We start from the raw sequence: 16310 nt of genomic DNA, 5'->3' as shown, positions 1-16310 counted from the left end.
CACGAGCTGTCCCACGCAGGCTCTCGCTGTCGGCGGTGTCGGCGACTTGATCAAAGCAAACAAGCCTTGGCAAAAGCAATTGTTGGAGGAGATGAAATAAGCTGATGGTTCTGACCAGCAAGGTCAGAGGGACTGCTCCTTTGGAGGGGAGCAAGGGCCAGTCTGGAGCAACCAGACCAGCGGTGTATTTTGTAAAGTTCGTCGCCAAGATGGCTACTAGCCAGCGGGCCAGCAACCGGTTAGGCGCGTCGAGTGGCAAAATGCAGAAGGGCCCCACGCAGATCGTGGAGATGCTGGAGGGCTCACCTTTGGTGCAGATGCTGCTCGGGTGTTGGGCTTCTCAGATCCCAAAGCACAACTTGGAGGGAGCCTCGGTTGTTGCACTTGTCAGCTTGTCGTGGTCGTTTCAAGATGGCTGGCTCCACGTGTCTCGGTGCCACCACGGGTCTCCTCTTTTCAGGGACTGTGGATCGGGCGGTGAGAGGTCTGGAGGTCCAGGTCTTGTCAGTCTCTGGGCTTGGGCTCCGGCGGGAGGCGGCGGCAAAGCAGACGTTGATTCGCTGGATGGTGCTTGCGTTAGCAAGGTGGTCACTCCCTGACCACAAGGGAGATTTCCTTCAGTCTTCTGTGCAGCAGAATGTCGAAGTTCCCGTCTTCTTCTTAGTTTCAAGTTGATTCCAGGATGTCTGAAGTCTTAGGACACAGCTCCTACCTTTAAGCGGATTCTAGGGGCCGGACTACCTGCTAGGTCCCTCCCTAAGGGTGGGACCAGGAAGGGGGGTGGTTACACCCCCAATCCTTTGTCCAGCTTGCCCCAGGCTCGGGACTGGTGTGCCCCAGGACCGGTTTGAACTGGCATATGCACCGAGGCTCCTTGTGAGCCACAGGCATGTCTGGTTTCTTCCAAGCCCTACCTGACCAATACACAAAATCCTGTCTGAGGTGGTGCATGCACCTCCCCTGGCAGGAAACCCTTTGTCCACACCTCCCAAGCTGGAAGGACTCCCAGCAGCAGGAGGGCAGACTTGTGTCTGTGGTGGCAGCATCCATTTTGTGGAGCTGAGGCTATGTCTGATTTTACCCGGGTTTCAGGTACTGTACATGTCGTGTCCCTCTAGAAGGGTGGAATGCTAACCCCGTCGCCAGAATTGGCGAGGGGTTAGTATTCCAATTCGTATGACACCTTACTCGACATGTTTTGATAAAGCCAAACCAAAGATAGCATTTAACCGCGAGGTTCATAATGCACTTAAGAGTATATGGTATGACGATATCTGGAAACAATAGAAGGAAGTTGTTCCGACCACTGCAGACAGGCTCAGCTCATGCCAGAGCACCATCTCACATGGAACCAAGCACTCTGCCTTCAGGATTGTTAAGGCCTGCCATAGGAGTGACTTATAGGTTACCAGGTTTCCCATTTAAGGTTAGGTATAGGTATACTACACCTAAGTAAGAGGTGATTACACCAACTTACCCCAGCTGAGTGATCAGCCAGTTGTGTCAGATTGTTAGGCCAAGCCTGGGGTGGCATAATACATGCTTCAGCCCCTGGCAGGCCTTGGGTACACCAATGCCCTGGGTACCTAGTGTACACTGGTACAGGGGCTGACAGGGTGATCCACTTCCAATTGGTTATGCACCTAGGGTGCATAGTTTTAATTTAGTAGAGAGAACAGCAGGCTGGGGGTCTGATTGGCAGGCCCACAGCCTCAATATGTCAAAAACCAGTGAAGCAAAAAGCAAAAATTTGGGGTGACCATAGGATAGCAGACCCTACTGTCCTACAGCAACGCTTTCACCTTCCCATGGTGGTTAGGGAAGAGGACTGTTTCTTGTACGATTTCAAGTCCCAGCCTCAGAAACAAGTACGAGCTGTGCCCATTATAGACTTTATATGGAATGAAGGTATAAAGTTAATGAAAACGCCTAATTCTATTCCGGCGGTGCTTCCACGCCTGGAGAAAAAGTACAAAGCTCCGGATTCTTCCCCAGCCTGCTTAGTGTCTCAACCTAAGCCGGACTCAGTGATTACACAAGCGGCACAGCGCCGCTCCAAAAATCCATCATCTCCAATGTCGGCGCCTCCGGATCGCGACGGCCGTCGCCTGGATGCCATTGGCAAGAAGTTCTCAACCATGGCTTCAACAACGGTCCGGGCTGCGAATTCTTTGGCAATCCTCGGCCGTTACGATAGACAAATGTGGTCGGACATGGCTGCTTTGGTCAAGCTTATACCGGAAGATTCTAGAGCGGAAGCTCAAAAGATCCTGCAAGAGGGTGAGAGGGCGTCATCCGAAATCATCGACTGCTCTGTCGACATTGCATCCACCGGTTTCCGTCAATTGGCGGGAGCAGCTGTCCTAAGAAGACAGGGTTGGCTTCGATCAACCTCATTCCGGCAAGAGGTCCAGGCTAAGATTCTGGACATGCCGTATGACGGAGAGTCATTATTCGGCCAGCATGTGGAGGATGTTTTGCAAACCATAAAAAAGGACACGGATACGGCTCGTTCCCTCGGCACTCTTCAGTTTAGGAAGCAGCCCTTTCGAGGTGCGCGCGGCCGCAGCACCTCCTCTTCCTTTCGTGGGTCCTCTTCCCAGTACCGCTCCTACAACCAAGGACAACAGCGATACTCTTCACAACCACAGCAGTCCTACAGACAGCAAGCTGGCAGATCATATAGAGGGAAGTCAAATTACAGAGGGAATTCTACCAAAAAACAGTGACTGTGTACGGCAAAAGTTCCTTTTTCCCAGTTGTCCTCTAGTTCCTGTTGGAGGACGAATCTCCCAGTTCTTTTCAACTTGGTCCTCAATCACTTCGGACCGCTGGGTTCTGGATATTATTTCAAGGGGCCACGCCCTAGAGTTTGTGAAGGTTCCTCCACGCACCCCTCCATCCGGACCTCCTCCCGCCCATCTCAAAGAACTTTTCAATCAGATCCAGATAATGATAAACAAGGGTGCCATCGAAGTGGTTCCGAAATATCAAAGAGGGTTGGGGTTCTATTCCCGTTTTTTCCTCATACTAAAGAAATCAGGGGAGTGGCGCCCCATCCTCGATCTAAGGTCGCTCAACAAATTTCTCAAGACCCAATCCTTCCGAATGCTCACATTAAAGGACATCCTCCAATTCTTCTCTCAGGAGGATTTCATGACAACGATCGATCTGCAGGATGCATATTTCCATGTGCCCATTCTGCCACGCCACAGGAAATACCTACGATTTCGAGTGGGTCACAGAGATTTCCAATTCAAGGTCCTACCCTTCGGACTCTGCTCAGCCCCACGGGTCTTTACGAAATTCCTGGCCCCGGTGGTGGCTCATTTAAGGCAAGCGGGTATTCAAATATACCCTTACCTGGACGATTGTCTCATCAAATCTCAATCCTATCACCAAGCGGCCCTCGATACTCAGCGCTGTCTCGATCTGTTCCAGTCCCTGGGTTTGACGATCAATGTGCAAAAATCTCAACTCACGCCGGCTATGTGCAAGACCTTTCTCGGCGCTTCTATCAATACGAGCACAGCCATGGCTTTCGCTTCAGCAGAGCGTCAAGCGCGGATTCAACAGCTTGCAAGCTCCATCGCAGCAAAACAGTCAGTTTCAGTCCGCACATTGAAATCCTTTCTGGGAATGGCGTCCTCATGCATCGCTTTGATCCCTCATTGCAGACTAAAGAGTCGTATCATTCAGGAGGAATTAGACAAGCAGTGGCGCCAGGTTTCCGGTTCTTTCAGCGATCAGCTCGTGGTGTCACCCCGCATGGCTCAAGCGCTGCATTGGTGGACCCGTCCTGCCAACATCGCAGCAGGAACCTCTTTTCTGTTGACAACCCCAGAACTCGTCCTTACCACGGACGCATCCATGGAGGGTTGGGCGCACATTTTCAAGATCTATCCGTCAAGGGCCAGTGGTCAGCGGCTCAGCGTTGCTGGCACATCAACAGATTGGAACTGATGGCCATTTTCTTGGCGTTGAAATCCTTCCGCCTCCAGTTCCAGGGGAAGTCAGTCCTCATTCAGACGGACAACACCACTTGCATGCACTACCTGAACAAACAGGGCGGGACAAGATCTCCACTGCTCTCCCGTCTGGCGCAGAGGATTTGGAGTTGGGCCATACTCCATCAGATAACGCTACAGGCAATTCACCTGCCCGGCATTTCCAATACTCTGGCGGATGCACTCAGTCGGTCAGCATCATCAACCCACGAGTGGGAATTACATCAACCGACTCTGGAATTTGTCTTCAACCTCTGGGGTCACCCGACAATCGACCTTTTCGCAACCCCTCAGAATACAAAATGCCGGTCATAGCAAGCTGGTTTCCCCACAAAGGGTCGTGCGGAAATGCCCTTTCGATCAATTGGTACGGGATATTTGCGTACGCTTTTCCGCCGATTCCTCTGATTCCGCGAGTGTTGCGGAAGATGAGACAACAACCGTGCCATGTACTCCTCATAGCTCCACGGTGGCCTCGGCAGGCATGGTTTTCGGAGTTGCTTCTCCTATCCCAATGCGACCCCATCCTTCTTCACCTGAAGGCGGATCTGCTGACAATGAACAGTGGTCGGATATGCCATCCGAATCCCAGCTCTCTCAGCTTGTCGGCTTGGAACCTGAGCACCTTGAATTAGCTCATTTGAACATTCCTCCAGCCTGCAGGGAGGTGTTAGCTAAGGCAAGAGCTCCTTCCACAGTGAAAACGTATAAGCTCAAATGGAAGCGATTTTGTCTTTGGTGTGCTTCCGCCCACATACATCCAGTGCACGCTCCCCCAGAACACATTCTGCCGTTCTTCCTACAACTAGCGCAGTCTGGATTATCGCACTCTACCTTAAAGGTCTTTCTAGCGGCAATATCTCGCTTCCGACAAGACGGCTCGTCCTCTCTCTATTCATCCAGAGTCATACAGCAATTTTTCAAGGGTCTCTTCCGAATGTTCCCGCCCATCCGGCGTCCTTTACCCACGTGGCGCCTGAACATCGTACTGGCTCAGCTCATGAAGGCGCCCTTCGAACCTATCCACTCAGCGGATATCAAATTTTTAACTTGGAAAGTGGCCCTCCTCCTTGCTCTGACCTCTTCCCGCAGAGTCAGTGACATTCACGCCTTTACAATAAAACCTCCGTTCCTTCAATTCAGATCGGACTGTGTCATTCTCCGCACTAATCCGGTTTTTATACCTAAAGTGCCATCCGATTTCCATCTTAACGAACCAGTGCTCTTAAAAACTTTTTTCCGCATCCACAAACTCCGGCGGAGCAAAGCTTACACTCTCTGGACTTGAAGAGATGTCTTAAATTCTACATTAGCAGAACTCAATCCTTTCGCAAATCTGACCAATTGTTTGTGGCCTACGGGCGTGCTTGCAAAGGACAATCGGTCACCAAACCCACGATTGCCCGTTGGGTTTCATCAGCAATCTCTTTTTGCCATCAAAGGGCTGGTAAGCCTCTGTCTTCTGCAGTGAGGGCTCATTCAACGAGGGCTATATCATCTTCCACTGCCCTGTTCGCTGGTGTGCCCATCCATCAGATATGCCGGGCGGCTACGTGGTCCAGCAGGCACACGTTTACGAAGCACTACTGTCTGGAATCGATTAATGAAGCAGACACGGCTGTGGGACAGGCAGTTCTACGGAATCTGTTTAAATAAGGTGAGCCTCTGCTACTTCCCTCCTCCTGGGGTATTCTTAATTGCGTTCTAAATACATTGTCATTGTATTTCATGCAATATCAATACGGCTTGGTCAGCCGAATACTGTTTACTGCTTACTATTCTATTCAAGCATGTGAATCTATGAAAGACACCCCAAATACTGGAGAAGAACAAATGTTACTTACCTGTAAACTGTGATTCTCCAGTATTGGTGTCTTTCATAGATTCACATGCGACCCACCCTCCTCCCCTCAGAGGCTCTCTTCTCCTCTTTCGGCTCTTTTGTCACTCTTGTGCTAGAAAATCTGAGGGTCTGAGCCTCTGAGGAGAAGGTTCTAGAGGGTGCTAGCGCCTGATTGGCTGGAGTTTGGACTATAAAATGACAGTGATATGTCAGTAAAGTGATTCTTTTTCTCAATGCTTTCTTATGTCTCAATGCTATCCTATGGTATTTTTACTTGATATGTTATTTGAACTATATATATATATAAAGTTTATTTGGGTATGTATATACTCTTATGTGGTTTATGTATGTATATATATATACATGATACTTATTGCTTTTTATATACCGTGGGACTCCCACTTCGACGACGGGGAATATTCAAGCATGTGAATCTATGAAAGACACCAATACTGGAGAACCACAGTTTACAGGTAAGTAACATTTGTTCTCATGAAGCCAAAATTGGCTCTATTCTGGCTCTCCCGCCTGAAACTGCCTCCGCTGCAATAGAAATCAATGGGGAAATGCATTCTCCCGGTGATTTTGTTAAAATCTCCCACTTTCTTCTTCTAAAACGTTGGCAAGTATGGGGATGAGAGAGCCATCATTTTTTGAAGGAGTAGCTTATCCACCAAACTCTAAATACGGCCCTTAGTCATTCAGGCGCCACCCTCTTTAACCACTGACAACGCTCTTCTGCCCCTGGATTCATGGAGTACCACATAGGGAAGCTGGCCAACGGTAGTATATTCATTGTGCAGTAGAATGATACCAATTTCCACAAATGTCTCGTATGCACAGGCTCTACTGGGCCTCGCTTGCACGCGTGTTCACCATGTCCATGGTTATATGTGGAAGGACCCTACACTGCCATGTTATGTCTTGGTCTATCTCATCGCCCAGAAACCCAGACTCCATCACCACTAGATCCCATCAAGAAGGGAATTAATTTCAAAACACTCAGCCTTCTGTAGAGCTTCTATGCAAGCAAGAAGTCCTTGAAAGATCTCTTCAGTTGCTGCAACTCTGAAAGGAGCCCCAGATTGAGCATTCTGTTCTTGCTCTCTGCCCCACACCCCAAATGTGCGCATTCAGGCAGTCGCTCTCTTCAACTGCGTGGCCCTGAATATAGGAAAAACCTTCCTGTTCACCTCTGAGCCATTCATTCCCATCTTGCCTATAGGAAAGCTCCAAAGACCCCTTTATTCTGTTAGGACGTCTTCCTTTCATTTAGTGTTTTCGGTCTTCTCTTAAAGGGATCTTGTTTAATTTTTAAAATGTAATAGAGACTTCTAGCTGCAGATTCCTTACCTTTGAATTTCCCAGGAGTCAGGCTGGATCCGGAAACTTTTGCTAAGCAATACCCCTTGTGCGCAGCATCGGGTGGCCCCATTCGGCTCCACGTGAAGTAGTCAGCAGCATAGATTATGACGTTGCGGGGCCTATATAGGTGCCACTCAGGCGCGCGGACGTCAGTTCTTTTCTTTTTGTGCCAGTTAAGCGCCAAAACCGGGAAGTACTACCCTTCATGAGAATAAAAAAAGAGGATGAGCTCATGTTTCCACGGAGAAGGGCACCCGGTACTCACTCATGCATTAGCCCCAGTATTGACGTTTGATACCCAATAACATGTTTGTCATCATTGGGTGGGTTTGGTGACCTGTTTGTACTAATTGGGTGGGGGTAGTGACAATTTTGTCCTCACTGGGTGGGGTGGTGACATGCTTGTCCTCATTGGGAGGGGGTGGTGATCTAGTTCTAGGGATGCTCTATAAAAGATGAAGGTCCAAGGAAATATGGTTTGTTGTGCAGCCTGGCAGCCCACTGATGAGAGGAGGCAAAGAATGTCCCGCCTTCTGCCCCACTGACGGAAAGAGGGAGGTGCACCCTGTCCGGTGCTCTCATTCCATGTTGGGAGACTGGGAAGAAGTCAGGAGCTACAAAATGCCAGTTCAATATATTTTAAGTCCAAGTCTTTGTAAAGTTGTAGAAAATATTATCTGATTTGTGTGTGCTAATAAATAGTAGTTATTTTGTATGTAGCCATGTTTTGAGTGTAGTGCAGATGATGCTATGTTTCTGTTACAATTGCCAGATGGAGCTGTTTACCTGGGCACATATTACAGATCTGATGCACTGTCCCGGTCTGCGTCATGTCACACTTTTATTTTGGTAAAACATGACATGACAGATTTATTGTTACTCAATCAATGGTACTCATTTTATTCGACCTCAGAAGGATGAAAGGCTGAGTGGAGCCGCCAGGATTTACACAGTGCTGCTCAGTGGGCCCTACCATAATTTCTTGTCCCAGAGCACCTGAGAAAGCAGACCCACTGCTCGAAGCTTTGATGTGCAGGCAGCATCCCAGCATGCACTTCTACAGGGGCAGAGATTTCCCTGCAGGTGAGGCTGTGAGTGACTGCACTGGTCTGCAAGGACCTCCTCTCCTTCTCCTAGTAGCGCCATTTATAGGGTGCACTGTGTGCCACCTCTTTGTGGCGCACAGTCAGTGCCCCTCCTGATGGTCGTTTTGCCTCTGTGCCCATGTCCATAATGCAACGTGGATGCAGATGCAAATTGTTTCCTAATTTGCATGATTCCACACCCCAGTGCAAATGAATGAACACTCCCTTAAGATTGAGTCACTGATACATGCATCGGTGCACTCTGTATCACAAGGCCCCACACAAGCACCAAGGATGAGAATGTGGGATAAGGATGAGAATATGGCTGAGCAGCCGGCATCGAGGATGTGGCGTAATGGCCAGAGTAGCCGACTTTAAGGCTGGGGAACTAGGTTCGAGTCTTGTATCCTGCGATTCTGGGCAAATTACTTAATCTCCCAGTGCCTAGAAATGAATGTGTCCTTGTGTAATGCAACTGGTGCTCATGTGAAGCGCTCAGATAGCTTCGATACCTTCGGGTCAAGTTCACGCTCTATAAATCTAGCAAAAAAATAAATAAATGCTCCTGCAACATCTCCTGCATTGCCAAAGTAACTGGGGCCCAGAAAGTGTGCGTACACACACACTGCATTCCAGTGGCAGTTTTGATCATTTCAGGGATTCTGCTTTTGTATGTCATCAGTGTTGCAGTATTTCCACTGTAAATTGTTCAAATATCCTTTATGGCCACATTCACTGAAACAAAAAATACCTTTGGACAGGGGACTACCACAATGCATAATGTGTGCTTTGCATTACAAATGGAGCTAAAAACCCTGTATTGCATATAAAATATTGGCATATGCATTGCGCTTTATTCCCCCGACAAAGTTGTGAAGCTCTGTGGTTCACATCAGGTTCGTAGGTGCCTTTCTCGGAGTGCACGGTTGATAAGGTGTAACCTGTAGAGAGGCCTATGTGCAGGGCTACTGGAATTATGCAATTGTGCAGCCGAGGCGGTTTTGCATAATTGTACATTTGCCACATTTACCACATAATTACCATCTGCCGCATAACCTGCAGATTTTAACAAAAAATATTCATTCTAACTCAGATGGTTCGTAAGTTACTTAAAACGCAGTGGCACATGTTGCCGTGCAGTAGAAGCTTCTTTGCAAAGGTTCACTAGTCACCTTTCTGTAGCTTATTGCTGTATTGGGGTATTAAACTGGTATTAATGAGGTGCATTCAATGCCCAGAAAGTGTTAAGTTTAAAAATGACAAGATAATGAAATAACGCTATCACAAAATGTGCTGCATAATTTGCATTTTCTTGCCGCATAATTTACTCAATACTTCCGCATAATTTGGTCTTTCCCTGACGCATAATTCCAGTGGGCGTGCCTATGCTGAAGGATTTATGTGCGGTACGGCAGGTTCCGGGACGTGTTCTGAACTAAGTGTGATAAACTTATAGCTGCGCATGAGCACGTGGTGTAACAGAAGTGTGAGAACTGACGCAGACACACACCTGGATTTGTAGCCAATATTTTCCAGTCTCAAAGTATCAACATATTTAGCCACACAGAGAGTAAAGGGCACAATAGAGGCCTCTAGGAATGGGGGACCTCGGGATTCCTCTATCCTCAGTCGCTGCAAAGAGAGATCTGGAGGCAATGCAGTCCACCATCAGAGGGTAAACCAGAGGCAGGGGCCAGGGTTGAGCCTTGTGCACTTTGCACGTGGGCCCACGCAGTGCCGGATTAAACCCCGTGGAGGCCCCAAGGCAGTTGAAATTTCGGGGGCCCCTCGTAAATTATCTCCTAATAAATTTTTTATTTTACCAACCAGCCATTTTAATAAACCAATCTTATTACACAACTAAACATTAACAATTATTAATGTTAAATAAAAAAAATGAATAAACCAACAAAACCTTTAATAATTCTCTTTCCTCAATTTGTTTGTGGTGAAATCTTTCAGGCTGTCTTGGAAGTCTACCTTTTGCAAGACGCTGTATTCAGTGGCAATAATGGCATGTGAGTTCAGAAGTTCTTGTGTCATTGAAGATGGATTTCAAGATCAAATCAATATTATTTTGATCTGTTGTTGCGGGCCCCTAAAAGGAGTGGGGCCCATAGGCCGGTGCCTACTTTGCCTATTTGGTAATCCGGCTCTGTGCACATGCCACTTCAAGCTGGCATATACCCTCTGCAACGAGAGAGCGTGTAATAGCGAATATCGATGCAACATATTTGCCTTGGTTGAGGCTCCCAAGCTTTAGAACCAATGTGCAAAACCCCCAGAGGAGTCCTTTCTGCTCTAGGGCCAGGCAGGCGAAGCGGTTTTCTAATTAGTTATGCAGAGTGCAGCAGCGCAAGGGCATTTTTAATGTATACTAATATCTGTACTAATTGCTTCGTAGTTATGAGCCGTAGAACCTCTACTGTCCTGTGACTTCCTGGCTAACCACAGATAGCCACCACTTTACCTCAGCCTTCCATCCTCCTGAGGTTGATAAAATGAGTACCATTGATTTGTCTGACAACAAACATCTGTTATTTTGCTGGGATATGTGCGACCTGTGACTGCGCCGAATAGAAAGCTAGGGTCTCTGCTCTTGCTACTTGCCAAGTGGCGGATAGCGATGGGTTGGACCCGATGTCGAAGCCCTGGTTTAGAGATACAGTGTTCTGTGAGGGACAACTGACTGAGTACTGGGAAGGGAATACATGCCTGCACAGACTCGACCCAGGGACATCTGGGAACCATTGCAGAGGTATCTTAACTCCCACCCACAAGTCTGCGACAAGACTCCCCCGTCGCTATGAATGAAAGTCACACGGTGGAAACCATTCACTTGTACACAGAACGAATGTAAGTGGGCTTGTAAGACCATCTCTCCGGGAGGCCAGCACACTTTTCTCTCCCCCACTTCTTTACCCCCTTCCCCTCTTTTTCCCCCCATTATCCCTTTGCCGATATTGCGGGGATTGTTAATTGGACCCAGGGACCAGACTTTGATGCAAACTACTTGGGCGAGAAGATGCAGATGTGTAATATTGACGGTCGACTGTGTTGATCAGTCTTGTCTATGTCAACCTAGTGTCTATACATGTGTATTTGAGTGCGATGATGCTGAACCTGTGTCCATAATGATAATCAATATAAAGGAAAAAAACATCTGTTATTCAGCGCCAAGATGCCTGTGGGTGAACATGCGCTTTACAAATACATGTTATGTTATGTTATGTTACCTCCTTGTGTAGAAATTCCAACAGGATTACATTTCTGTGGGAAAACCTGATAAGTGCTTTCTATGCTGTATACATGTCAACAATTACTTAATTAAAACAATAAGGATTTGTTTCTAATATTTTGCAGTTGGGCCTCTCAACATTGACCTGACGGTTAAAATAACGATTGACGACATCATTGCGGAGCACGGAGATGTGAGTGACGGGGGCCGTTTTAAGCCAGCGGAGTGCACGGCCCGCCAGCGCATCGCCATTGTGGTGCCTTTCCGCAACCGCGAGACGCACCTTAAATTCTGGCTGTACTACATGCTCCCCATCCTCAAACGACAGCAAGGAGACTATGGAATTTATGTGATTGAGCAGGTAAATGTTCCCGCTTGGTGTCATACTGAGGTTTGGGTTAGATTGAAAAATTATCTAGCCAGAATAATCTAAATCTAGCATGGATTGGTGGATTAGACCGGTTTCAGGATTAAATGCCTCGATTACTGACTGGTAATTTCCACTGAACGTAGGCTTTCTGCTTGTACACTCATAAGAAAAATATTTTTCCTCCTTTTGCCATAAATGCGGCAACTCGCGCATATCAAAGTTTATTTATTGTCCGTGTGCATTGTATAGTATCTGTTTTAAGTTTACAGTGAGATAATGCAACTTTTGGGTAACTTTTTGTGATTTACGTTATTTTTCATTTGTGCAATTATCCTTGTACTATCTATAATATCGAAACCATTGTTTCCAACCCTTCCTTCCTATTTTTCTTTTAGTTTCTTTTTTAGCCTTGTTTTAGCTTTTGTTGATATATAAATACTTCTGTCTATGCTTATGACTGTTTTTCAGTTTCAAAGAAAGAGTTTGTTAGCATTTTAAAAGTGTTCGATATACTATGGCACACATCTTCTACTGTTATTATATTAAATTAATAAGACTGTTAATTATTGAGAAGTGTGTAATTGTGGAGAAGTGTGGCTCACTGGTTAGAGAAGGCATACCCTGAAGCAGAGGTCAGACCCGGGACCAGGGTTCAATTCCCGACGCGGCAGGGTCTGAGCCCAAGTGTCCACGGACTTGATAATTCTCACTTCGGTGCCTACTCGAATCATGGGTTCACACTCTGCAACTCTGGGCAATAGCTTGCTTAATCTCCACTACGGCCCCCCCCCCCGCGGCGGGATGCCTGGTTTTCACCTTGGGGATGCCCAGTACGGGTTATCTCACAGGGAAAAAGCCAGGACGGGTTCCCAATGCAAGCGCCGAGATGCCCAAGGGTAAGTTGAGCGCTATATAAGAACACACATACATACATACAATTACTTTGTCACAAGACAATTATACATTAAGGGCCCGATTTAGATCTTGGTGGACGGGTTATTCCGTCACGACAGTGACGGATATCCCATCCACTGAAATATAAATCCCATTATATCGAACAGGATTTATATTTTGCTGGGCAGGATAGCCATCACTGTTGTGACGGAGTAACCCGTCCACCAAGATCTACATCGGGTCCTATATTCGTTAAATAAAGCTTTAAAAACAAACTGAAAATTTTCAGACACACTTGCATTATGCCCAGTCTCTTGGCCATGATTGACCCTATCCGACCCTCGGCCTGCCCTAAATGCCATGCAGATGAAGCAGATATTATACATCTAACATGGATATGAATACACATAAGCAACTACTGGGCAGATAACTTTGCACAGCTCTCCTTGATGGTGGAATCCAGCTTGACAACTGAACCATTGTTAGCACTGCCGGGATATGTACATGATGTCCCAAGGGGGATTCAACGGTTTACAGCGAATGTAGTCTTGTTGGCAAAACATGAAATTGCGATATGCTGGGGCCGGAGTCACTGTCCCACTGCTGCAAAGTGGATTAAAAGTCTCATAGTCTGCCACACCACTCGTGAGCTATACGCTTCATTGCAACCACCCACATCGCATCCTTGGAATATTTGTCAACCACTACACATTTATTTGCAGCAACGGAGATTAGATGGACTGGGCTGATTAACGTGGCTTATGCTTTGTGTTACACATACGTTGCAGTTTTCTTGTTTGTGTATACATTCGAACATGGCGTTTTCCCCCTAAGGTCTGATGCGGACGAAGTGGTTATATATGTCATTATATGATTATTGTTGGACTTACTAACGGATACACAAATTGTTGTATGTGTAGAACAAACCGTCAACTATGCTATTCCTTCTTGCATCAATGGAGCAAATTTGTGTTTTTGCAACAACATATTTCATGTACTGTCACTAACGTGGTACTATTTGTAAGTTTTAAAAATGATAAATATTGTTTTTTAAACTATCTAAAAAAATAAAGATTTAAACAAATGGTTCATGTATTGAGGGTAGACAGGTGAAAGTAGCGTGCAAAGAATTGTAGGGTTATGAAAATTACTTGTAGAAAGCACTGCTCCTCATCCGTCTTCCTCGCTACAGTACTTACTCTATAATAGATACCAAAGCAAGCCAAATAACCTTGAATTATCACCCATGACTCTAAGTCCCAAAGTCTGCCCAAATGTAGGCACATATATAGCCAACCAGCTGATGATTAAAAGGGGGCAATGAGGTGAACAACCCTCATTTTCTGTCATCCCGATGATAAGACGGCCATATGAAGCGACAGTCAATTCTTTGTTACAATTCATCAAGGGATGCCAGACACTGACCAACGAGGATCTCAAGAAGGAACGCTCTTTGAAAAACCAGAAACGTATACTCGTTTGGTTCGAAAACAAGTCAGATGTATGTGATTGTGAAAAACATGGAACATGACCTTCCAAAAGAATGCAAAAGAAAACCATAGAGGACACACTTGGTGGCAAGAAAATCTTGGATGGGAATCCCAACATGCTTGTGTGGTAAGGAAGTATTGCTGCCACCGAATGTGGGTTCTATCAGTGTACCCACATTGTGGGGTACATTACGAGTTTCCACTTCTCAATTTTCTTTGACATGCAACTTAGTGTTTCTACCATAATTTCTCTTTTTCATTCTTTTGGGAGGAAATTTGCCCCTGTTTTTCACAATCGCAAACATCTGACTTTTTGTTGATGTCGAAGCAGGAGGTGGGTTTAATGTAGGGTTGTCTGTTTTCTGACACCCTTGAAATAGGGGCAATCAAACACCTGGAAGGTCAAATAGGACTTCTGTGATGTTTAGCAGAAATCATCTCTGTTCCATGCTCTAATTAATAATACCTTATGGTGTGTTTTTGCACATTCCTCTCTGTTCCATGCTCTAATTAATAATACCTTATGGTGTGTTTTTGCACATTCCTCTCTGTTCCATGCTCTAATTAATAATACCTTATGGTGTGTTTTTGCACATTCCTCCCTGTTCCATGCTCTAATTAACAATGCCTTATGGTGTGTTTTTTCCTTATTCCTCTCTGTTCCATGCTCTAATTAATGATACCTTATGGTGTGTTTTTGCACATCCCTCTCTGTTCCATGCTCTAATTAACAATGCCTTATGGTGTGTTTTTTCCTTATTCCTCTCTGTTCCATGCTCTAATTAATGATACCTTATGATGCGTTTTTTGCACATTCCTCTCTGTTGCATGTTCTAATTAATAATACTTTATGATGTGCTTTTTGCACATGCCTCTCTGTTCCATGCTCTAATTAATAACACTTTATGATGTGTTTTTGCACATTCCTCTCTGTTGCATACTGTAATTAATAATACTTTATGATGCGTTTTTTTCACATTCCTCTCTGTTCCATGCTCTAATTAATACCTTATGATGTGTTTTTTGCACATTCCTCTGTTCCATGCTCTAATTAATAATACCTTATGATGTGTTTTTTGCACATTCCTCTGCTCCATGCTCTAATTAATAATACCTTATGATGTGTTTTTTGCACATTCCTCTCTGTTCCATGCTCTAATTAATACCTTATGATGTGTTTTTTCACATTCCTCTCTGTTCCATGCTCTAATTAATACCTTATGATGTGTTTTTATCACATTCCTCTCTGTTCCATGCTCTAATTAATACCTTATGATGTGTTTTTTGCACATTCCTCTGTTCCATGCTCTAATTAATAATACCTTATGATGTGTTTTTTGCACATTCCTCTCTGTTCCATGCTCTAATTAATACCTTATGATGTGTTTTTTTCACATTCCTCTCTGTTCCATGCTCTAATTAATACCTTATGATGTGTTTTTTGCAGATTCCTTTCTGTTGCATGCTGTAATTAATAAAATCTCATGATGTTTTTTCCACATTCCTCTCTGTTGAATACTGTAATTGATAAAATCTTATGATGTGCTTTTTGGACATTCCTCTCTGTTGCATGCTCTAATAATTAATACCATATAATGTATTTTTTGCACATTCCTAACATCTTTCTGTTTCTCTTTGTAGTTTGGGGACACAACATTTAACCGAGCCAAGCTGATGAACGTGGGTTTCAACGAGGCCCAGAAGGAGTACGATTACAACTGTTTTGTCTTCTCGGACATTGACATCATCCCCATGAATGACAGGAACTTATATCGGTGTGGCAGCAATCCTCGGCACATGGCAAATGCTGTGGACAAATTTGGCTTCAGGTAACTGATTATTGTTTGCATCTGTCATTTTATGCTCTGCTTCCAAGAAACTTGGGTAGAGGGTCGAATCTTTTCATACTTCAGCCTAAAGGAGGATTATGTACATACATTTCGAATTATATGAATGCGACCAAGATAAAGCTGCTGGCATCTAACATTTATTATCAAATTATCACTATTGAAATCAAT

General features: G+C 45.5%; 1 protein-coding gene across 5 annotated transcripts in view; it reads left to right on the top strand.

Annotated features, from left to right (window-relative positions):
• Positions 1–16310, top strand: part of LOC146772341 (beta-1,4-galactosyltransferase 1-like) — a 298282-nt gene that overhangs the window by 223360 nt on the left and 58612 nt on the right. For all 5 annotated transcript variants that reach the window (XM_085637912.1, XM_085637911.1, XM_085637908.1 and 2 more), the window contains 2 exons: positions 11664–11899; positions 15934–16121. In XM_085637912.1, the coding sequence (XP_085494038.1) occupies positions 11664–11899; positions 15934–16121 (424 nt within the window). The remainder of the gene's footprint in view (positions 1–11663; positions 11900–15933; positions 16122–16310) is intronic.

Source organism: Triturus cristatus, chromosome 12 (genome assembly GCF_964204655.1).
Source record: "Triturus cristatus chromosome 12, aTriCri1.1, whole genome shotgun sequence".
Classification (NCBI taxonomy): Eukaryota; Metazoa; Chordata; class Amphibia; order Caudata; family Salamandridae; genus Triturus; species Triturus cristatus.
This window is presented reverse-complemented; position numbering and strand designations above follow the sequence as displayed.